Source organism: Rhinopithecus bieti, unplaced genomic scaffold (genome assembly GCF_001698545.2).
Source record: "Rhinopithecus bieti isolate Rb0 unplaced genomic scaffold, ASM169854v2 scaffold_27016, whole genome shotgun sequence".
NCBI classification, from domain to species: Eukaryota; Metazoa; Chordata; class Mammalia; order Primates; family Cercopithecidae; genus Rhinopithecus; species Rhinopithecus bieti.
Genome location: NW_016812222.1, coordinates 800,733 through 824,625, shown reverse-complemented (window position 1 = coordinate 824,625; position 23,893 = coordinate 800,733). Strand labels below are relative to the sequence as shown.

General features: G+C 51.3%; 1 protein-coding gene and 1 pseudogene across 4 annotated transcripts; one reads left to right on the top strand and one right to left on the bottom strand.

Moving 5' to 3' along the window:
• Positions 1 to 462: 462 nt before the first annotated feature.
• On the top strand, positions 463 to 14,224 carry FAM110A (family with sequence similarity 110 member A). 4 transcript variants are annotated; one of them, XM_017895759.1, is made up of 2 exons: positions 463 to 727; positions 12,663 to 14,224. In XM_017895759.1, the coding sequence occupies exon 2, from the start codon at positions 12,756 to 12,758 to the stop codon at positions 13,641 to 13,643; it is 888 nt and encodes a 295-aa protein (XP_017751248.1). In that variant the 5' UTR covers positions 463 to 727; positions 12,663 to 12,755; the 3' UTR covers positions 13,644 to 14,224. The 4 variants fall into 4 exon arrangements, with proteins under 4 accessions (XP_017751248.1, XP_017751247.1, XP_017751245.1 ...); XM_017895758.1 differs by having other exon boundaries at positions 12,660 to 14,224; XM_017895756.1 differs by lacking the exon at positions 463 to 727 and adding an exon at positions 7,955 to 9,276 and having other exon boundaries at positions 12,660 to 14,224.
• LOC108544560 (40S ribosomal protein S10 pseudogene) lies at positions 6,889 to 8,994 on the bottom strand (annotated as a pseudogene).
• Positions 14,225 to 23,893: the final 9,669 nt, after the last annotated feature.

The window sequence follows — 23,893 nt, the reverse complement described above, 5'->3', positions numbered from 1 at the left end:
GGCTGAGCAATATTAATCTTTGCTCATATCTTTGGTCATTTCCTTTGTAAATTTCGGGACTGCTGGGTGTGCACATTTTAAAATTAACTCACTCATCATCATGCAGTTAGGAGAACAGAGAAAGGAAGGGGCTGTGCGGGGTCACATAGGGAGTTAGCGTCAAAGTCAGGACTGGGAATCAGCCAGGGTCCTCTAACTGGAGCTCTTCCAGCTGGTGTCCTAGAGGAAGTCCCAGCTGCAAGCCGGAGGGAGGAGGAAGGGAAAGAACCAGGCGCCGGGTCTGAAGCGGCGGCAGGAAGAAGGTGGGGCCGGTTGGGAGGAGGGGGCGGAGCTGCTGAGCCGCGTAGCTGCTGAGCCGCGCCGCTCCTTCGGGCTGCAGAAGCTAAGCGGTAGCCTGGCAACCCCGGCGGCGCGCCGTTCGAACGGAAGCGAGGAACCAATCAGGAAGTCCGGGGCGAACCATTCTGGAGTGAAGGGGGGCGGGGTGCTCACTTCCCCTTTCTCGGCGCTCGAGGGACTTTCCCTGCGGTGGGGGCCTTCGACAGTCAGGGCTACCCGCTCAGCTCGACTGCGGAGGGCAGTTCCGAAGGGGACCCCAAAGGTGCCCACGCGGCGCTGGGGCCTCCTGGGCGTCGTTGGGAGCGGCCACTACCAGCCCGGGTCCTAGCTGTCAGCCTCGCCGAAGACTGCGCGGAAGGAGCCGGGACACGCCTAGCACGGGCTCCAGGTGAGGGCGCGGGTGGTTCCGGATGCGACCCCGGGTCTGGGGGGCTCCATTCCCCGAGCGCCTGCTGTCTGCTTTCTCCCCGCGTCGTACCTGCGTGTCATTTCACAGATGAGGACTCTGAGGTTCAGAGAGGCAAGTGTCCTGGCTCGGCGAGCTCTGGCAGAGAATCCAGTTCAAGGCTTTCCGCCCTACCTCGCAGCCCCTAGTCTAGTCATATCTAGACTTGCCTTGAGAGGTCTAGACGGGCAACTGGTAGTCATTTTCCCAGCATTTTATCGGCAGGGACACGGCCTATGGACCCCTGGCTGGATCACCTATCCCTGCGCCCCACGCTGTCCTCGGGATACCCCTTTTGGGCGTCTTTCTTCTCCGCAGTCCGGGGTTGGACTCGGCTCATTTGGCGCCCTTCTGCCTCCGGGGCTCTGAACTCCAGAGCTCCCCCTCTCAGAGGACCACTCTTTGGGCATCGGACGGGACTGACATTTCTGGGCTGGATACAGGGGCAGCAGATTCTCCAGCCCCCAGAGTCGCTGCTGGCCTCTTGGGAATCTTCCCTGGTTTGGGGAAGGGAATAGAGCCGGTCCCTGACCCAAAGCCACTAGTCACCAGAGACTTTGGAATTGGGAGTGGGGCCGGGATCCCCTCAGGAGGAGCATCTGACCTAGGCCAGACCCTGCTGTGTCTCCTGGGGACACCCCCTGCCCCCTAGGTTGCTATTGTCAGTCTCCTTTTGTAGGTGGGGAAACTGAGGTTCTAAGAAGTTAAGCCTCTTGACGAAGTCCCAGTCAGACAGTGCAGTGGTTATTAGCTCCTGGTCCCTCTGGCTTCAATCTTAGAATCCTTGACACTCAGAGTCATGCATTTTGAGAGTCTTGAATCTCTTCATAAGGGAGTTACATATCTCCTCTCCTCTGGAGCCTCCCCCTGGCTTTGGGGACAAGATCTCCGAACACTCAGAAAGAAAACAAGCCTTTCCTTTATTCTTTCAACAAATATTATTTATTGACTTCATAAGCCCTGCTCTTGTTCTTGCATGTTTTGTTTTTCTCAGTAGCATTTACTCCACCTTATGTCCTATATATTTTACTTATTAGCAAATTTATCATCTTCTCCCACTGTGATGCAAGGCAGGGGCTGAGGCAATTGAGGTCCTCACCACCAGTGCAAAATTTAGGGATGCCCCGAACCTCAGTAATCAAGATAACTGAAACTAATGTTCATGGACTATTTGTGTGTTCTGCAGGCAGGAGGTTAACTCACACAGCCTTCATGAAGCACAGTCCTCCCATCTCTCTCTCTCTCTATATATATATGTGTGTGTGTGTGTGTGTGTATATATATATGCATATTTATAAATCATGAAACCACTGCCCTGTCCCTGACTTGCTCTGTGACATTGAGTAAGTTTCTTCAGTCTCTGGGCTGAGCTAAGAAGTCATGATGGGCACTCAGGCCTGGGCAGAGGGCAGTCTAGGATAGAAAGCGGACTTGGCTGTGGATTACAGATGCATCCCCCAGACTCAGCTGTCCCACTTCTAAGCAAAATGATGTAGATGCAGTGATGCTGCAATGTGGTTTGTAGGCAGAAATGAGACACACGCTAAGTGGGCACCAGTAGGGGATGATGGGAAATTCTACTGTGCAGCTGGGAAAAAGGACATGCTCTTTATGTACTGATGTGGCACAAAGAACAAAACATACTATTGAGCAAAAAGAACAAGATGAAAATGGTACACATAGCATCATGATGCCATATGTGTAAAAATGGAGACAGAATATATATGCTTACTTGCCTGCATCTGCCTAAAGTCTCTCAGGAAGGATAAGCAACTGTCTGGTCACAGTGGTGCCTGCAGGGAGGAGAAATGGGGACAGGGTGGGAGGAGGTTTTTTTTTTTTTTTTTTTTTTTATTTTTTTTTTTTTTTTTTTAAAGTTCATTATCTTTACCGTTTTTGAATTTTGAGTTGTGTGCATGTATCATCTATTTTAAAAATTTTAAAATTAAGGCCAGGTGTGGTGGCTCACACCTGTAATCTCAGCACTGTTCGGAGGCTGAGTGCGGGGTGGATCACTTTGGAGGTCAGGAGTGTCAGACCAAGCCCTGGCCAACGGTCTGAAACCTCATCTTTACTAAAAAATACAAATTAGCGCACGCATGTGGTGGCCACGAAGCCTATAGATGCCCAGCTACTTTGGGAGGCTGAGCAGGAGAAATCACTTAAACCCGGGAGGTGAGGTTCGGGTGAGCCTAAGATCGAACACCATTGGCAGCTACCAGCCTGGGGATGAGCACAGGGAAACTCGTCTAAGAAAAAAAAAAAAAAAAAAATATATAGTATAGTATAGTGTCCTCACCGTCAATATAAGTGTACCCAAAGTACTAATAGTAGACTACCTTATCTATATATATATATGTATGTGTGTGTGTGTGTGTATATATATATATGCATATTTATAAATCATGAGACCACTGCCCTGTCCCTGACTTGCTCTGTGACACTAAGTTTCTTCAGTCTCTGGGCTGAGCTAAGAAGTCATGATGGTGCACTCAGGCCTGGGCAGAGGGCAGTCTAGGATAGGAAGTGGGCTTGGCTATGGATCTGCCTCCCCCTCACTTTTCTAATCCTGCGTGCCAGGTCCTTCCCCAAGACCTTGCATGTATTATCTCTCTCATTCCGTCCCCACTGCAAAATCCTTTGTCCCCATTTTGCAACCTCAAGTGCAGACCTAGGCCTAGAAGATCAACGTGGTAGAGGTGAGCATATCAGTGGGCCTAGATGTCCACATCCACACCCATTCCACAGCCTACTCCCTTCTCCCTTCCTAAAGTTAGTTCAAGGCCACCCTGAGCAAGGCTGACTCCTGGGCAGGCCAGGGCACCAGCGTCTGGGAGGCCTCCAGAAATAGCTCAGGGCCTGGTGTGGCTCTGGAGGCAGCCCAGCTGGGTGTCCCTGACCTGGACAGCTGGGCTGAAATTGAGCTGGGGCTGTCCTGCTGGCTGGCCCCTTGCCACTGCCTGGAGCCTTCCTGATCTCCTCTGGGGCAAGCAAGGGCCTCCCCAAATCTAGGCCAGGCTTCCGCTGAAGGGAAAGAAAGAAGCAGGTGGAAGGAAGGGGGCGGGTTGGGTGTAGAATGTCATGAAAATTATAACCTTTGGAAACCACACCTCCCACCCCCTCACCAAAGAATAAAAATCACTGACACCTCTTGAGCAGTTACTGTGTTCCAAGTACTTTACAAGTATGAACTCATTTAATTCCCTCAACTCTGTGATGTAAGGTAATTACTGCTGTTCTTACTTCCATCTTGCAGAGGGGAGACTGAGCACAAGAGAGGTTTAATAATTTGCATAAGATAACCTAGAGGTGGAATTTGAACCCAGAGAGTCTGGCTCTAAATTTTACATTTTTTAGGGGGGTGGGGTGGGGCGGTGAGTGAATTAAAATGTATATAAAATAAAATTTACTATTGTTACCACTTTTAAGTATACAGTTCGGTGGCATTAAGTACATTCACACTGTTGTACAACCATCACCACCATCCATCTTCAGAATGTTTTCATCTTCCCAAACTGAAACTCCATACCCACTAAACAGTTCCCCATTGCCTCTCCCCCTAGTGCCTGGCAATCACCGTTCTACTTTCTGTTTGAGTGAATTTGACCACTTTGGGTACCTCTAGGTATTATAAATGGAATCATACAGTATTTGTCTCGTTGTGTCTGGTTTATTTCACTTAGCATAATGCCTTTAAGTTTCACCCATGTTGTTGTATGTGTTAGAATTTCCTTTTTAAGGCTGAATAATATTCTATTCTAATATTCTATGTATATGCTACCTTCTGTTTATCCATTCATCCCTTGATGGACACTTGGATTGCTTTTGGCTGTTGTGACCAATGCTGCTTTGAGCATGGATGTACAAATATCTGTTTGAGTTCCTGTTTTTAATTGTTTTGGGTATACACCCAGAAATGGAATTGCTGGGTGATCCTATGGTAATTCTGTTTAATTTTTTGAGGAACTACTTTACTGCATTTCACAGTGACTGCACCATTTTATGTGTCCATCAGCAGTGCACAAAGTACTAATTTCTCAACATCTTCACCAACACGTGTTATTTTCTGTTTGTATTTTTTTTTTTTTGGTAATGTCCATCTTCAGGGGTGTGATGTGGTATCTCATTGTGGCTTAATTTACGTTTCCCTAATGACTAATGGTGTTGAGCATCTTTTCCTGTGCCTAATGGCCATTTGTATATCTTTGGAGAAATGTCTATTCAAGTGACAAGTGACTCTGCATTCTTTTTTTTTTTTGAGACAGAGTTTCTCTCTGTCACCCAGGCTGGAGTGCAGTGGTGCCATCTCGACTCACTGCAACCTCTGTGTCCCTGGTTCAAGTGATTCTCCTGCTTCAGCCTCCCGAGTAGCTGGGATTACAGGCACCCGCCACCACGCTGGGCTAATTTTTGTATTTTTAGTAGAGATGGGGTTTCACCATCTTGGCCAGTCTGGTCTTGAACTCCTAACCTCGTGATCCACCCGCCTTGGCCTCCCAAAGTTCTGGGATTGCAGGTGTGAGCCACTGCACCCAGCCATGACTCTGCATTCTTAACTATTACCTGTGCTTCTCTTAGATTTGTAACCTCTGAGAATAGTGGATCAGCATTCTGGGCTGATGAAGGCCTCCCTTCATTCTGGGCTGATGAAGGAGCCAGGCACTGAATGATCTAGTTGGTTGAATAGTTGTCATAGCCTATGCTTTGGTGGCATTTCTCATACATGGGCCTCATGCAGAGAGGGAGGCACGGTTGTGAGTCCTGTTTTGCAGTTAGGGAAACTGAGATATGGAGACGTTGAGTATTTTATCCGAGGTCTCATAGCTAATCATTGGGGGAGCCGGGATTTCAATGGGTTCTGGAGTCCATGCTATACCTTACAGATATGGCCAGGGGGATGGAGTGGCCAAGACCACTGCAGGCAGCAGAACCAGTATGTGCAGAGGTTTGTATATGGTGGCTTTGGAGAAAGAACAGGACTTGGGTAGAAGTGGTCAGAGCCCAGCTTGAATGGTGGTGACTTGAAGTTGGAGGAAGAGTAGGACAGGTCTGGAAAGGCCAGGAGCAGGGTCAGGGTTTGGAGAGGAGGCTTGGTGCTTAGGGACCCTGGCCTTTTTTTTTTCTTCTCACAAGATATTTATTAATTACAAAGGGAAAATAGTAACTGTACAATGGAGAAATTTGGCAGATACTGCCTTAACCAAGGAATTGGCTGATCACTAAGATTAAGACAAACTGTTGTTATGAGTGGGTGTGGTAATGTACCTATAGTCCTAGCCACTCAGGAGGCTGAGGTGGGAGGATTGCTTGAGCCCACCTATTTGAGGCTGCAGTGAGCTATTGAGTGTACTCCAACCTGGGCAACACAGTGAGAACTCATCTCTAAAAAAAGAAAAAAGAAGCCTCCTGACACCATGTACTGAGAAGGACACAACATCACTTTTGTGTTATTCTTGAGACATATGTATAACTTTCTCTCCTTTCTTTCTTCCTCTCTTTTTCTTTCTTCTTTCTTTCTTATTGATATAAGAAAAAGCTTTATACATTTAATGTATACCTCTTGATGAGTGGCCTTGGCCTTTGAGGTGGCCTGGGTCTAGTCCAGTTAGTTGTTCAATGGTATTTCCTCTTTGTTTGGTCCCTGGAGGAAGAAAATTGGAAGGGTGTGATGGAGCTCATGGTCCAGTGGGAGAGATAAGGAAACAAATTATATTTCCTATCCTAGATAAAAGAGTATCTAAAATGACAGGATGTAATGAGTGCTCGGAAGGGAATAAAATGGGTGAAAAAGCTGACACCCCCTCTTGGGGGGTCTCTTGGAGGAGATGGCATTTGAAGTGAGATCTGAAGGGGGTGAAGGAAGAGAGTCCAGGCAGAGAACAGCTGGTGCAAAAGCCCTGAGGCAGGAAAGACCTTGTGTTCAGGAACAGCAGGGAGGGCTTTGTGGCCAGAGCAGGAAAGAGGTTGCAGGTAACATGGGAGATTTGGACAAGGACTGAGTCCTGGAAGGCCTGAGGGCCAAGTAGGGAGCTTGGATTTTTTTTTTTTTTTTTTTGAGACGGAGTCTTGCTCTGTCGCCCAGGCTGGAGTGCAGTGGCACAATCTCGGCTCACTGCAGGGAGTTTGGATTTTATTGTTAAGGGAGCCACAGGAGGGTTTAAACACAGCAGTAATGAGACCTTGTTTCTGCTGGGAAAACATTGCCATTATTGCCCCCATTTTACAGCAGAGGAAACCGAGACTTAGAACCATAACCAGGGAGTGCTTCCTAAGGTGGCTTATCCCTCTGGGGTCCAGCCGACGAGGCAGTAGATTATTCAGGAGTTCCTTGCGGGGCACATCTGGTAAGTGGCCAAAGCCCAACACGGAAAACACTGTCTCTTCCACCTCGCCTCCCCACATGTGAGCCTGGGTTCCAATTCTGGCTCTACCATTAATCAGCTGTGGAATTTTGGGCAAGTGGCCTTACCTCTTGGAGCCTCAGTTTTCTCATCTGAAAATTGGCATAATGATAGTAGACCTCATAGAGTAGGTGTGAGGATTAAATGAGTTAACATTTTGTAAAGAGCTTAGAATGGTATCTGGTACAAAGAAAGTGCTCAGATGAGATTTGTTCTTTTTTGGCTGTAAATTTATTCAGTGCAAAATAATCCTCTCCAATTTTACTGAGGTGGCTGACCACGTCCACGACCAGATCCGCCTCTAAATTGGAATTCGGTTGCTGACCCAGGCCCAGCCTCGGCTGTCTTGTCAGCACCAGGGGGCACAGAACACTGTCTGTAGGTGCCTCTGTCGGCTTCCTCTCTTGTGAGTCTTGCAGGTCGCTTGCCCTCCAGACCTTTAGGCTGAGGCCTGCCAGTCTCTGGATGGCTGTGGCGTAGGGTGGCAGGAACAATCTCTGGGGGCAGATGAAGGTAATCATGGAGATACGGGATACCCTCATTGGTAAGGTACCAGTAGAAATGTGTCCAGGCAAACTCTTCCTTCACATAGCCTCGGGACTTGAGAGACTGCATGGCCTTCATGACATGACGGTTGGGCACATTCTGGTCTGCCAGTTCCAGGTACGTAGGCATGTGGACATCCTTCTTGGCCACCATGACTCCCTCCTTAAAAAGGAGTTCATAAATGGCAATCGGTTCTTCTTAGGCATCAGCATCTTGGCAGCTGTAGGATCTGGGGCTGGGGCTGGAAAGGAAGGACTGTTCTTTTCTATTATGAAAATAATTAATGTTGCTTTGCTGTTACTACTGTTAGTGCCTGAAGGAGCCTTCCCTCCCCATCCTCCATTTCTGCCTCAGTGGAGGGCTAGGCAGGGCTCAGCAGGCCATTTGGAGGATGATGGATTGTTGCCCCATTCCCTGTAAAGTCAGGGACTGGAGGAGGCTGCAGTGCTGAGGGGGAGGGAAAGCTGATGTGAATCACTGCCAGCCTCCTCATGCCCTACACCCTAGTCCTGGCCCAGCTCCCACAGGCACAGACATGGAACAGGAGCCTCTTCAGCCTGAGCGGGGCAGAGGGCTGAGGCTGAGGCCTGGGAGACAGCTCCTTCTCTGCACCTCAGGATTCCTGTGAAAAAATGGCCTATCAAATGTGCCTACCTGAAGTGAGTTATAGGACTTGGGCTGGAAGAGGTGACAGTCACCACCCTCTGGGAATTCCTTCCTGCAGGGGTGCAGTCTCATGGGATAAAATGAGGGGGCTCTGGGGGGTTAAATGAGTATGGTGTCTGGCACCCAAAAATTCTAGTTATTGTTGTTACTATGACAGTTGTTGTTACCGATGTTAACAGTTTTTCACAAGGCTGCTAAGGCATCCTTAGGCTCAGCCTGTTCCAGATGGATGGGCTCTGCATGTGAGGTAATGGAGCACTAGTAGGGTCCCGCAGCTTGGTCAGGAACACACGGCTAGAAAGTGGTGGCGTTAAGGCTTGGTCTGGAGGGAAAGTGCGCAGGCTGGACTCCCCAGAGTGATTTTGGGCTAGTGACAGCCTCTCCCAGCCTCAGTTTACCATTAGTCAAATGGGGTAACAATAGAACTCACCAGATAGCGATTGTTGGGAAGATTAAAATGGGTTACCTGATACCAAGAAAAACACTTTCCCGTGCCTGGCACAGTGAACATTACCTGGCGGTCCTTCTGAGTGTCAGGGAAGGGGGCTCAGTTTGTCCCTCTCTAAGATGGGTGCGCTTGCCTGCCGGAGCCACCGGGACTCCGCGCGCCAGGTGTGCGGTGGGCGGGTCTCGGCTCCCGGAAGAACTTCCCTGGGTGGTCCTGGAGCCGGTTGGACCCGGTTACTGAGCCAGGCCAGCTGCCAGCGGCCGGGGCTCGGGTTCCGGCCCCTGCCTGGCTTTCCTTACCCTTTTCGGGTAATACCTGGACCGGCGGGTTCACTTGCCCGCAGCCGCCGGAAGTTGCGCAAACTCAGGTTGCCGGAGCCCCAGGTGGGCCGGGCCCGGAGGAGCGCAGGCCAGTGGCGCGGGCGCAGCCAGGTACGTGCGGACCTGCGTGGGGGGTGCCTAGCCTGGGGTAGGGGGCGGCCCGAGTACCCCTCCACCCGGGACGGCGGAAACGGGGCAGGGATCTACCTTTCGGCTTCAAGAGGACCGCGGGGATCGTGCCGCTCGCTCCCTCATTTGAGATCCAGGCCAACTCGGACTCAGAGGGGCGGCGAGTGGCGAGGGTCACACAGCGCCCTGCTAACCGTCCCCCCATCCCCCGCCACCGGGATTCCTCAAGCTTGCCCGGAATTGAGGGAGAGCAAAAGCCAGACTGGGGATCTGAGTTCCCCCCAGTCTTGCCCCGCGGCCTCTGGAGGCTGACGCCGGGGAGCTGGTGGGGAGGGGGCGAGGTGGGGATGCCTGCCACGGGGATGCAAACCAGAAGGGCCGGCGGTTGGGGGCATTCATGGGAGGCATTTGAATCCGTGGGTGGGGCATTGGGCGGTGAGAGGAGGCCTCAGAGGGGACCTTGAGTCCTGCTTTGGGACTTGGGACCCTGGCTTCACCTGGCAGGAGCCGCTGCACCTCCGTTTGCCCACCCGTGACATGGGGCTGTTGAGGTGAGCACACTGATCAGCCTGTCTTGGGCCTGCTTTGTCAGCGGTGTGGGCTGGGACAGACCCTCGTGGGGCTTGCTTAGAGACCCCTCCGTGGGGGTGGTCTGTGGACTTCGGTAGTCAAAATCTTCTTAAAGACCAGTAGCCTGGTTCGTGGCTCCGCCTTTTTGCCAGATGCTGAGGAAAGCCCTTGACCTGTTTGATCTCTCCATCCTTATCATGACCTGGAGGCTCAGGAAGGTCTATTTTTAACCTCATTTCACGGAGAAGGTAACCGAGTCTGTAGAGGCGAAGCTGCTTGCGCAAGGCGCACAGCGGGCGGGTGGGCGAACCGAAGGCCGGCGGGCCCGCGGCGCCAAATCCGGGGTTGGCTCTCGCATCTGTCCCAGCCCCGCCAGAGGGGAAACCAGGGCCAGCAGATGGGGCCTCAGGGACTGGGGGCCCGATCGGGGTCGTGCACGGGGCTTCTGGCCCGGCCCCGCCCGTCTGACCTCCTTCTCCCTCTTTATCCGGATGGTGCCCGCGAGGGAACTGCCACTGTGGACGGGTTGGACTGGTTTGGGAGGTGGCGGCCTGGGGGTGGGGCAGAGTTTGGCTGCCTCTACTATGCTCCTTTCCTGTCAGGTCCTTCCCACCTGAGGTCTCCTGGGGGTCGGCCCTGGTGGAGCAAGGCTTCCTTTCCCATCCACTCCATCTCTCCTGCCTTGGGAGCAGCACCCAAGGTTCTATTCCCAACTTATTGCTGCTGCAGAGGTCTCCAGCTGGTGGTTGGGGGCCAGATGGAGGAGGAGACAGATATGTTTGCAGACATATTTTGTTTGCTGCACATGCAATGTTTTAATCATTATTACTGAATATGCTAACAGTTTTAAGAATCTAGAGTTTTTATGTAAGTCTGGATTTCCAGCTTCCCGGAACAATACACCTACCACCTTGGACCCATATACCTGCAGCAGGCAGGGTACCTAGATGTCTCTAGTTCATCTCTGATCACCCAGTTCACATCTGGCTCCCATAAATATTTCAGTTCAATAAATATTTATTGAATATTTTGCCTTAGTATGTGTCTAGGGCAATATCTTGAAACTGGGGTATAGTGAACAAAATAGCCACCCCCACCTGCCCCCCCCCACACACATCCCTGCCCTCATGGAGCTGATATTTTAGGGGGATGGGGACAACAAAGAATAAAACACCCATACACAAATAGAGTACTTGTGCAGGGAATAAGCAGAAAAGGAATAGTGCGGGGAGGGGGTCAGGAGCGCAGGGGAGAAACAGGATGTGGTATTGAAATCAGTGCCTTATTTATCTACTCTGGGACCTGGGAAAGTCAATTCTCTCAATCTCAGTTTCTCCATCTGCACAATGACCCACAGGCTTGTGGGAGGTTATAGGGAGGATGGCACCCAGCAGGGATCCCTGCCTCCCCACCCTGATCCAGACTCTCTCCCTCCTGGATTTTTGGATGTCTAGGTGGGGCTGTCCAATGTAGCTTCCTACCATGGATGGAAATGCGCTACTCTGTGCTGCCAAGTACAGTGACAACTGGCCACATGTGGCTACTGAGAACTTGAAATGCCACTAGTGTGGCCCAGGAATGGAATTTTATGTTTTTATTTCATTTAAATTTAAAGTTAAGGTTGAATAGCCATATGTGGCTGGTGGCTATTGAGCTGGACAGCACAGGTCTAGATGGTTTGAACTGCATGTCCTCTTGGGGAACACCTAGATTAAGTACCTGCCCCCTCTGTTTTACAGATGAGAATGTCTGGGACTTGGTATATGGGTTTTCTTCTGCCCCATCACCAAGGGGCCTTGTGGGGTGACTCTGTGGGCTTTTCCTTGGAAACAGGGTCAGGGTTGGCTTGATGCCTGGGACATCAGGCTCTGACACTTGGGTGACCACGTGGACAATTGTGCATCCAGGTGTATGCCCTCCTCCCAGGTGAGTGCCCATTCCATGGCTGCAGGCAGATCAAGGGTCTGCCAGATGCCTCCATGCAGGGCTGTGTGATTTGGGACATTTCCAGCTTCTCTCAGCACAGCATAGCTCAGGGCTGACGTTTCCATGTGACAGGCATTTGTGGATCACCGTGGGCCATCCAGTTCCGTGCTGGAAGCTGAGGGATGTATGGACTCCACTGGGGCGGGGGTGGAGATTTTCTTTGCTCCTTCCCTATAAGCTCTGCCCTTTGCCTGGGGCCTGGCATGTCTAGGCGGGTGGATGGCATAGGGCAGCTTCCTGCCTGGATGGGTGAGGGGTAGAGGTGGTACCAGGCTCCCTTTGGGAAGTCCAGATGGGGTGTGGGGCTGGAGCCCTTTTTCTTGGTCATTTAACCCTACACCCCTGTGGCAGCACCTTCCTTCTTGGTGGTAAAGGGGCAGAGCTGGGTTAACGTAAGCAAGTTGGTTGCCTCTCTGGGCTTCAGTTTCTCCATCCAAAAAATGGGGCTGTTGAGAGGACCTGAGGTTGAGTTGACTGGTGCGTAGCACAGAGCCTGGAGCCTCCCTTGCTCCCTTTAGCGCGTGCCTTGCCCTGTCTTTTCTGCCCAGGTTGCCCAGGTCTTTCTTCTCTAGCACCTTTTTTCTTCTCTTGGCCTCAGCTGGGCCTGGTTCCCCCGGGGCAGGAGGGAGGGGGGTGTGGGTGGGGCCTGAGGCCCCGCAGCTGTTGCCTTCTGCCTGCTGATTGGCTCCTTATGGAGGGGCGTGGTCTCTACCTTATAATAGGGAAGGCGTCTTACCCTCTCTCAGCGGTGGCTGAACCTCTTTGTCTGAGCGGACTCGGCTTTTTTTCCTCTCTCTCCTTCACTGCAGCAGTTGCCGGTGTTCAGCTGCCTATTTCTGCCTGGATCTCTGGCTCCTCATTTCTCCGGTCTCCTCAGACCAAAGCCCTCGGGATATGCAGCAGCCATGCCTGTGGACACGCTGAGCCCTGGAGCCCCGGCCGCCCCCGCCCTACCTTGCCGCCTTCGGACCAAGGTCCCTGGCTACCTGCTACGGAGGCCGGCAGATGGTGGAGTTCGGAAACCGAGTGCTGTGGAACGCCTGGAGGCCGACAAGGCCAAGTACGTCAAGAGCCTGCATGTGGCCAACACCCGCCAGGAACCTGTGCAGCCCCTGCTGTCCAAACAGCCACTTTTTAGCCCTGAGACTCGCCGCACAGTGCTCACGCCCAGCCGCCGAGCCCTGCCTGGCCCCTGCCGACGGCCCCAGCTGGACCTGGACATCCTCAGCAGTCTCATCAACTTGTGTGATAGTCCCGTGTCCCCTGCCGAGGCCAGCCGTACTCCTGGACGGGCAGAGGGAGCCGGCCAGCCTCCCCCAGCCACCCCTCCACGACCGCCGCCCAGTACCTCTGCAGTCCGCCGAGTGGACGTCCGCCCCCTGCCTGCGTCGCCAGCCCGGCTCTGCCCATCACCGGGTCCTGCCGCCGCCTCCAGCCCAGCCCGGCCGCCGGGTTTGCAACGCTCTAAGTCGGACTTGAGCGAGCGCTTTTCTAGGGCAGCTGCTGACCTTGAGCGCTTTTTTAACTTCTGCGGCCTGGACCCGGAGGAGGCAAGAGGGTTGGGTGTGGCCCACCTGGCACGGGCCAGCTCGGATATCGTGTCCCTGGCAGGGCCCAGTGCTGGGCCGGGCAGCTCTGAAGGGGGCTGCTCCCGCCGCAGCTCGGTTACTGTTGAGGAGCGGGCCCGGGAGCGCGTTCCCTATGGCGTGTCGGTGGTGGAGCGCAATGCCCGCGTGATCAAGTGGCTGTATGGGTTAAGGCAGGCACGGGAGAGCCCAGCAGCTGAAGGCTAGATGCCACTGGGGAATTTGCCACAGGACAGATCTTACAGAGGCAAGTGGTCCCTGGACCTCTCTTGCATCCATTCTCTGGATGGCCATGTCAGAGGCACCACCCTGGTGTGAACTTGCTGTGGAGGCAAAGGCTTAGATGCTGGACCAGCATTCTTGGGCAAGGACTGACTCTGGGAGGGTTTTGCTCTTGACTTTGGACACTTGAGAACCCCCTCCCCCCACCCCAATACAAGGTTTCTGACATGAGTGTACTCCTGCTTAGTTCCTCTTGTGGGCCTGCATTTGGGGTGCTTTGCCCTCCCCACTGAGAGTGAGGGGCCAAGGGATCTCCTCAATCTTGTCTCCCCAGCGGCTCTGTTTCCTCCTTCCTTCCTTGGCCTCTGTCGTTTGCTGACTTCCTCTTCCTTACCCAGCGGAACTCACCCTGGGGTCGGGGCAGTGGGGAGGGGCCTATCCTCTGCTCTTCCTAGTTCTTGGCAGCTGGCCTAGGTGGGCAGACTATAGGAGGGACTGGTTAGGAGTCTGCATTGCTTTGACTTCCCTCCCCTTGGTTAATAAACACAAATGCTTGTTTCTCGAGGGCTGGGCCTTCAGACTCTTCTGTGTTCACAAGAGAAGGGGTAAGAGAAGTCTTGGGGTGGGGCCATCAAAACAGTAATTGTTTACCCCGAGATCTAGTGGTGGGGCATGATGATAGCAGCTGGCCTGGCTGGAGACATGTCCCCGCGGTGGGTTCTCATAACTCTCCTGGAAGGCTGGCAGGCCTGCTTCATCAAGGAGGAAACAGGTCCAGCCACGAGTGGGCTGGAATAGAGCTGGGAGTAGGAATGGGGTCTTTCCCCTGCACCAGGAAGGGAGCCTGCAGGGGAAAGGCCGATGGGGTGCATAGACTCTCCCCCGCCATGAGTGTTCCATCCTCATCCAAGCTCTGCCCAGTTCCCAAGGGGGCAGAAAGCTTGGAGAGGGTAAACCCTGAACTTGAGGTCGCACAGACCATAGAGTGAGGATGGGAAATGGGAGTTTTTGGAGGACGAGAGACTTGGGGTGGACGGCACAAAATGAGTGGCCTTGCCTGGTGATCTTGGATAAGCCAGTCTCCCTCTGGGCCTCAGTGGGAGAGTTAGGCAGCACAGTCCTCCTTGGGTTGGGGCACTGGTGCATTCTGGGCCTTTCATGCTATATTCCAATACCTGGGGAGAGGGGAAGGAAGGGGCTGGCACTGGGCTTTGAGGCCTCAGCTTCTTCCAGTCTCCCTCCAGGTCAGTTACCTACTAGGAGACCCCACCTTGGCTAGTGGAGCAGCTAGGGCTAGGGCTGGGCTTACGAAGGGCGAAAGTGGTGGTGGCCTCTCTGGTGCCCCACAGTGGGAGTGGAGAGGGGGTGGGTGGCGCTTCCTTTTACAGGCTGCCTTGGCTACAGCACTCAGAAACAGGAAGCTCTAGTGGGGGCCCTGGTGACAGGTTTGATGTAGGTTTTATTTTAAGCATAAAGAGGAGATTTCCGTTGGACTGTTGACAAACATCCAGGTCAGCCTAGCTGTCCATCTCTCTGTCTGTCTGCCTGTCTACAGCTAGCCCCCAGGGGCCTGGGATGGGCCTGGGCAGTTTGGTGAAAGAAGGGAAAATTGGGTTCTAGAAGAGGATGGTGTTCCAGCTCACGAGACTGGAGCTTGTGATACAGGTGGGGAGACAAGCATGAGGAGGGTGGTGACCTACCCACAACCCCCCGTGGTGCCCAGCAGTTTTGACAGTGCAGGAGCTGGGCCTCCAGGGTCCCCATGCTGAAGGAGTGATAGTGTCAGGAGAGAGAATCCAGGCAGGATCTGCAGACGTGGTGCCCTTTGAGGTGTCAAAGACTAGATTTCCTGGACACCTCTGCTAGAATTCAGGGCTAGTCATTGCCCCTTGCTGTGACCTGGCAGCCTCTGAGTAACGCAAGAAGGTGGATGGGCTGGCTGCATTTTACATGTGAAGAAATTGAGGTTCAGGTCACAGGACTGGTGGGTGACACCTTGTTTCTGAAGGAGGGTTCAGTGCTTGAATCCTCAAGGTAGCCATCTGAGGACCAGAATTATTGTCAGAGCAGGATGCTGAGCTCAGGGAAGGATAGCGACTTGTAGACTGTCACATAGCAGGTCTGCAGGACAGCCTGGGGTCACACTCCTGCCTGCCAGACACATCGCAGTCTGTATTCCTGGTTCTCCCAACACATACCCCACCGCTCTTTCTCGTCTTGGCAGCCTTTTCTTCTGGTTACTTTATTACTGGGCATCTACTGGGTGCCCAGCAGTGGATAAGACAGACATGGCCCCTGTCCTAGTCTGGAGAAGAGAATGGGTAACTAAACATTCAGCACATAAATAATCATAGAACGTAAAGCAGGTATACTCAGGGACTTCTGCCCTAAAACCAGAGCTGTTCGCAGGAGCTAGACCAGGGGATAGCTGCAAAGAGAATGCCTTTCCATAAATCCACTGGGAGGGTCTGTTGGGGAGAGAGCAAGGAGGGATTCTTGGAAGTGGGGAAGGTGCCAGATTGAGTCTTGACTTCTCTAATGGTTATGGCTTGGTCTTGGGAGGGCTCCCCCTGTTCCAGGATTCTGAGCCTCCCGCCTTCCCTGCAGACCTCTGTGGAGGGAGCAGGGCGGGAGGGCTTTTGCACTCCTCCCTCCTACAACCCTGCAGCCTCGGGGATCTGTGGAAACAGCCCCTCTATTGTTCTGCCTCCAGTTGGAGTGTGAGCCCTCGGAGGGCCTGCAGCTGCTGCCCTGTCTCCTGGGGCTGCCCAGCCTCCGAAGCAGCTCCCCCAGGCCAGCCTGGCCCCAGCTGCCTAGCCCCTAATTAGGCAGAGATGAGATCTGCTCCCTGATCCATTTCCCACCAGCTAATTATATACACGTCGATTTGGGAACCAGGCAACCTGGCTGCTCACTTCTATCATGAAGGTAGATGGGCCCTGGGAAAGGCAGCCCCCCACGGACCTCAGTTTACCCTTTTGGCAGAGGATGGAGTGTAGCTGCAGAGGCCTGTTCCTGTCCTTGGTTAAACAGTTCTGTTCCTGCTACCAAAACATTCAAGGAGACCCCCCCATCTTACCTGATAATCCTGTGTACAGGGGACCAGGAAAGGGCTGAGGAATTTGGCTATAGGAATTCCTTGACTCTAGGACCCCAGGGTAGGGTGGGGATATAGGTGACAGCGCGCTGCAGCTGGCCGCCAATTAGATGTGCATATAGGAGGGCTTACAGTTGTGCTGGTCCCCTATCCAGGCTGGTCGATCCGGGTGGGCTGAACACCTGGCCGGGTGTGGTGGCTCACACCTGTAATCCCAGCACTTTGGGAGGCCAAGGCGGGCGGATCACTTGAGGTCAGGAGTTTGAGACCAGCCTGGAGAAGGTGGTGAAATTCCATCTCCACTAAAAATATAAAAATTAGCCAGGCATGGTAGCGGACACCTATAATCCCAGCTACCTGGGAGGCTGAGGCACGAGATTCGCTTGAACCGTGGAGGTGGAGGTTGCAGGGAACCAAGATCGCACCACTGCACTCCAGCCTGGGTGACAAAGCAAGACTCCCTCTAAAAAAAAAAAAAAAAAAACAAAAAAAGGAGTGAACACCCCATCAGGTTTTTAGAAAGGTAATATTGGCTGATGGGTGCAGCAAGCCACCAAGGCACATATATACCTATGCAACAAACCTGCACATTCTGTACATGTATCTCAGAACTTAAAGTATAATACAAATTAAAAAAAGGTAATATTATTTTTCAGATAATTCATTCATACATTTCTTCCAACATTTTATTAAGAAAAATTTCAAACATAGAGTTGAAAGAATTATACAGTGAACATTCATATACCTGCCTACTAAAGCACACTTGTTAATATTCCACTATATTTGCTCTGTCAGGAATCTACCCATCTCTCCATCCATTAATACAACTTACTTTTTAATAAAGCTTTTCAAAGTTGCAAATATCAGTACACTTCCCTTAAAGTACTTTAGTATGCATGCCATTAGCTAGAATTCAATATTTGTTTTGTTCCTCTGGAGGTAAGGTTTATGTGGAATGAAATGCATATATCTTAAAGGTACCATTTGCTGAATTTAGACAAATGCATACTGTACCCCAGACCCCTATCAGAGTATCAAGCATCATTGTCACCTCAGAAAGTTTTCTTGCATCGCTCTCCTGCTGATTCCTGCCTGCCCACCATGGACATATTTTTATATCCATATATATACAAATATATATATATATATATATTTATTTATTTATTTTTTTGAGACAGAGTCTCACTCTGTTGCCCCTGCTGGAGTGCAGTGGTGTGATCTTGGCTCACTGCAACCTCTGCTTCCCAGTTTCACGCGATTCTCCTGCCTCAGCCACCTAAGTAGCTGGGACTACAGGTTCATGCCACCATGCCTGGCTAATTTTTATATTTTTTGTAGAGATGGGGTTTTGCCATGTTGGCCAGGCTGGTCTTGAATTCCTGACCTCAAGTGATCTGCCCACCTTGGCTTCCCACAGTGCTGGGATTACAGGCGGGAGCCACTGTGTCTGACCAATTTTAGGCATATATTGACTGACTTTCTGGTCTGATGTTTTCATAGTGTAGCCTCCACTGCTTGGCTGCCTGGCTTTGGATCCCAGCCCTTCCTCTTTCTGGCTGTATGACTTTGGGCAGTAACTTAACCTCCTCGGGCCTCAGTTTTCTCATTTGTAAAATGAGGGTGATAAGAATAGTGCTTAGGTTTTTTTTTTTTTTTTTTTTTTTTTTTGAGATGGAGCCTCGCTCTGTCGCCCAGGCTGGAGTGCAGTGGCCGGATCTCAGCTCACTGCAAGCTCCGCCTCCCGGGTTCACGCCATTCTCCTGCCTCAGCCTCCTGAGTAGCTGGGACTACAGGCGCCGCCACCACGCCCGGCCAATTTTTTGTATTTTTTAGTAGAGACGGGGTTTCACCGTGTTAGCCAGGATGGTCTCGATCTCATGACCTCGTGATCCGCCCGTCTCGGCCTCCCAAAGTGCTGGGATTACAGGCTTGAGCCACCGCGCCCGGCCATGCTTAGGTTATTGAATTGTTGTAAGGATTCAACATGTAAAAGGCTTAGAATAATGAACATCACTCAATGAGTAGTCAAGCTTTTTCTTCTCATAATGATTATTATCAAGAAAGATTTAGCTTTTGGTTCCCCCCTTTCAATCGGCATTTATCACAATTTTTTGTGAAGTGGATTTTAGTGTTATTTATATTAGAAATATATAAATACTGTTTCCTGTGAAGCCTAGTCATATATTTTGGTTACATTTCCTTTCCTATACAACTCTTTGTTCTTCCTGGAGTTACTACTGGCTTTGCTTTTTTTCATTTGCTCAGTTTCCTCTTTTTTTTTTTTTTTTTTTTGTTTAGATAGAGTCTCGCTCTGTGGCCCAGGCTGGAGTGCAGTGGCCGGATCTCAGCTCACTGCAAGCTCCGCCTCCCGGGTTTATGCCATTCTCCTGCCTCAGCCTCCCGAGTAGCTGGGACTACAGGCGCCCGCCACCTCACCCGGCTAGTTTTTTGTATTTTTTAGTAGAGACGGGGTTTCACCATGTTAGCCAGGATGGTCTCGATCTCCTGACCTCAGTTTCCTCTTAACCCATCCTTAATTCTCTTAATTCTTTGACACCCTCAATCTCCCCATAGTTAACATTACACATCCTGACACCCTTCAAGTGCTTTTAAAGAAGCATCCCTGTCCATTTTAAAAAATTGGAGACAATTTTAAAAATAGAATCTCAAATACAGTCTGTAAGATAAGGATTTGTGAGCATCCACTATGTGCCAGGAGCTGTGCTGGGCAGAGTAGGAAGGTAGCCAGATAGGTGATATCCCTGCCCGTGTGGGTTTCCAAGAGGGATGAAAACTGAAGCTCCACACCCCCAGCCTCTGCATTAACCTGGGAACACCTCAGCACCTCTGGGAATCTCAGCACCTCAGGGAGCCCAGATTTACTTATTTGTAAAATGAGGATCATTTTGTCATTCTGCAATCACTCCTTAACCATGTTGTCTGGGGCTCTGTTATGGGTGCTGGGTACATAGCAATGATCTCCCCATCCCTTGAGGGGCTCACTAGAGCTGTGGGATAGAGTGGAGGCTGTGGATGGCAGAGGAGCAAGGGGAGCTAGGGAGTGGGTTTCACAGAGGAAGTACCATCGGAGGAAGAGGGTCTTGGTGGGTAAGGGTAGTAAACAGCTGTTATGTTCCAAGGGCTGTGTGAAGAACTTCCATGTATTATCCCATCAAATCCTCCCAAAGACCCATTGAAGGGGGTCCTATTTTTATCACAATTTCATAGATGGGGAAACTAAGGCCAAGAGAGTCCAAGGCCAGGGTCACACAACTAATAAGCTGCAGAGGCAGTATTCGAACCCATGCAGTTGGGTTCTTAACCACACACTGCACTGTCTCACATCCAGATGCACAGCTCCTGTCCCCACCCCATCCTGTAGCTACCTGGTCCTCTCCTCTGTCTACCCACTGGTGCTAACCTCTGGCTCATTCCATGCCCTTTGCTTTATTCATCCATTCATTCAACACAGATCTACTGGATGCCTTTTCCACACCCAGCCCTGGGCTGGGCAGGGCCAGGGACATAGAGCTTGGGCAGTATTGACTCACCCATTCCCAGATAGGCATTGACCTTGACATGCAAGCTGCCAGGAAAGTAGTCTAAATAAAGGGGTGTTTGGGGTTGAGTGATGGCTGTGTGTGTGTGTGTGTGTGGCCTGCAAGGGGTGTGTGAGTGTCTGTGTGGCAGCAACAGACTTTCTATGGAGGCCATTTATGAAGTTACATCTGTGTACTCTTGAGAGTGTGTTGTCTCAGAGGGTGTGTACACCAGGTATGTGGATCAGTGAGGTTTTGCTGCATAACAAACCACTCTAAGCCCAGAAGCCTAAAACCACTTATTAGCCCATGTGAATTGGCAGTCTGGCCTGGGTTTAGCTGGGCAGTTCTGGTTTTACCTGGGTTCGCTTGCCTTGCTGCAGTCAGCTGAGTGTGGGGTGTCTGGGAGGGCTTCACTCACATGCCTAGCAGTTGGCAGGCTGTTTGCTGGGGTGCCTCCATTTGCTTTGATGAGGCTGGCTTGGGCTCATTCTTATGGTGACCTCAGGGTTCCACATTCAGCATGAGAAGATAAGCTCCAACGCACAGTGCATTTTGAGCCTCTACTTGTGTTAAGATTATAAATGTCCTAATAGCCCAAGTGACATGCCAAGTCAGATTCAAAGGATGGAGAAATAGACTCTCTCTCTCTCTCTCATTTTGTTTTGTTTTCGAAAACAAGTCTGGCTTGTCTGGCTCCATCACCCAGGCTAGAGTGCAGTGGCACGATCTTGGCTCAGTGCAACCTCTGCCTCCCAGTTCAAGCAATTCTCCTGCCTCAGCCTCCTAAGTAGCTGGGACTGCAGGTGCGTGCCACCATGCTCAACTAATTTTTGTATTTTTGGTAGAGACAGGGTTTCACCATGTTGGCCAGGCTGGTCTCAATCTCTTGACCTTGTGATCTGCCCGCCTCAGCCTCCCAAAGTGCTGGGATTATAGGTGTGAGCCACCGCGCCTGGCATAGACTCCATCTCTTAGTCACATTACACAGGGCATGAGTACAGATAGGGAGGAATTACTGTAGCTGATTTTCAAACAACTTACCTATGTGTACAGGTAAAGAACTAGGGAAATTTCTCAGTTTTGGAATTTAAAAAAAATCTGGGCTCCAGTCCTGGCTCTTCCATCCTTGCTGTCTGACCCTTAGTCAAGTTGCCTCATTCTCTGAGCTTCCATAAATTGGATAAAATTGAATGAAACGAGATGATCTTTATAAAGTGTTTGTGCAACTCATTTGTTTACAAATGCAGCACATATTTATTGAGGCCTCCTAGGTACCAACTACTGGTCCCACCCTGAGGATATTGCAGTGAACAAAATGGACCAAAACACCTGCCCTTGGGAAGCTCACAGCCTATGTTGTGGACAGACATTAATTGATCATCTTAATAATTTTATGACCATTGAGAGTAGATTTTGAAAGGAGAGATTGCTGACCCGGCCGGGTTGATCTGAGAAGCCAAAGATATTTAAGCTGAGATGTGAAGGATAGGTAGGAGACAATGAGGAGAAGAAAGATAGGAGTGGAAAATGATTCTAGATGGAGGGCATGTGCAAAGGCCCTGTGGTGGGAGGAGTCGATTCCAGGAATAGAGAAAAGGTGGGTGGGGCTGGGCCTGAAGCACCAGGGCCAGATGATGTGGGGCTGCTGGAGCCTTTGAACAATGTGAGGTTCTGTCTTGCCAGGCAGCCTGAAATAAAACCCAAAGGCCTAACTCCTCCACAAGGCCCTCATGATCTGGGACCCTGTTACTCCTCCAGTCTCCCCTTTACCTACTCTGTTGCAGCCATGCTGCCTCCCTCCTGTTCCAGGAACACCCCGGACACATTCCTACCTCAGGGCCTTTGCACTTGCCATTGCCTTTACCAGTATCGATCCTACCCAGATACTCTGACGACTCATTCTGTCACTTCATTTCCGTCTCTGCCTCTTCAGAGGGGCCTTCCCTACCCACCCACCACAACCCCCCTGCCCCTCCAGCTAAGCAGTCAGCATCCAACAGTCTCTACTTCCCTGGCCTGGTTTATTTCTCTTCCTAGCACATATCAGCTCCTGGCTTATATTAGCCAGAGGCCACATTGTCTGTTTCTCTTCTGGATCTCTCACTAGAGTGCAGCTCGGCAGGCAGGGACTTGGTCTTGCTGTAGTCTGTGTCCTCAGCCTCAGGGGAAGTATAGGCATTCCATAAACATTTGCAAATAAAGAAATGAGTGAAAATGAGCGAGTGAATGCTGGAAAGAACTAGCTCCTGGAATTAGGAAGTCTGGGTTCAAGTTCTAGCTGGGCGATCCTTTCTGTTCATTGGTTTCTGCAGTTGAGCTGTGAGGCATTTGTGGTCTCTAGGGAGGTTCTAGGACAGGAAAGGAATACTCCAGGCTGTGGAGGGGCAGGGCCTATGGGGGAGAAGGGAGCTGGGGCCTTCTCTTTGGCCTTCTGGCGTTTGAAAATAGCCTAGCCCAGCCCCTAGCTTGGGCCCCTACCCTCCCTGGGGCGCCCAGCTGGAGCCAGGGGACTCTGTCTGGAGCCTGCCAGCCTGGTGCTGGGCTGGGATCAAGGCCACCTGACAGCTGGGCCAGGCAGTCCTGGAAGGTTCTTAAGGGCAAACAGGGCCTGCTGGATGTCCCAGGCCTCCCTCCCCACCTATGGTCCCTCCTCCCTCAGTGTCCACCGGCAGGATAAATCCCTTAATCCTCTAGAGGCCTGCAGCCTTTGCAGCTTGCAAATCTTTTTCTTGGTTTGTTTCTAATTTCACCCCTGCTCGGTAGCTACTTTACTGGTGGGGACACTGAGGCTCAGAGATGACAGCTGCCTCACTGAGGTTACATTGCAGTTATGATTCAAACCTGTCTTGCCCAGCCCTGTCCTGTCACCTGGTGCACGTGTGTGTGTTTGTGTGTGTGTGGTCTCACTATCAAAGAGTGCCCTCCCTTAACCACCGGTGCCCTGGGTCTCTGATAAGGTGTGATGATTATAAGCACCTGGAGCCAGGTGGCCTGGGTTCAAATCACATCTTTGTTACTTCTGCACTGGGTGGATTGCTGGGCCACCCCCACCTCAGTGTCTGCTAATAGGACAAATCCCTTAATCCCAGGCACTGGGGCACTATCAGGACTAGCATTGTATACACTGCACAGGTTTTAAAAAATGTGATTTGTATGCCAGGCACAGTGGCTCGCACCTGTAATCCCAGCACTTTGGGAGGCCAAGGTGGGTGGATCATGAGGTCAGGAGTTCAAGACCAGCCTGGCCAACATGGTGAAACCCCATCTCTACTAAAAACACAAAAATTCGCCAGGCATGTTGGTGGGCGCCTGTAATCCCAGCTACTCAGGAGGCTGAGGCAGGAGAATCACTTGAGCTGGGGAGCTAAGGTTGCACTGAGTCGAGATTGTGCCACTGCACTCCAGCCTGGGCAATAAAGCAAGACTCTGTCTCAAAAAAAAAAAAAAAAAAAAAGTAGTTTGTTGTCAATATTTACACTTTTAAACCATTGGAAGAATAATGTATATATAAACCAGCTAATGAACACCTACCAAGCCCCAGGCACCAACTGTGTGTCCAGTACAGAGCCAGCTGCTCCAGGGGAGTTCGTTCCTTG

Coding starts and splice junctions, on each gene's coding strand:
- FAM110A (XM_017895756.1), top strand. CDS start 8,965: ATGGGTGCGCTTGCCTGCCGGAGCCACCGGGACTCCGCGCGCCAGGTG. Junction 9,277..12,659: donor AGTGGCGCGGGCGCAGCCAG/GTACGTGCGGAC, acceptor CCTTCACTGCAG/CAGTTGCCGGTGTTCAGCTG.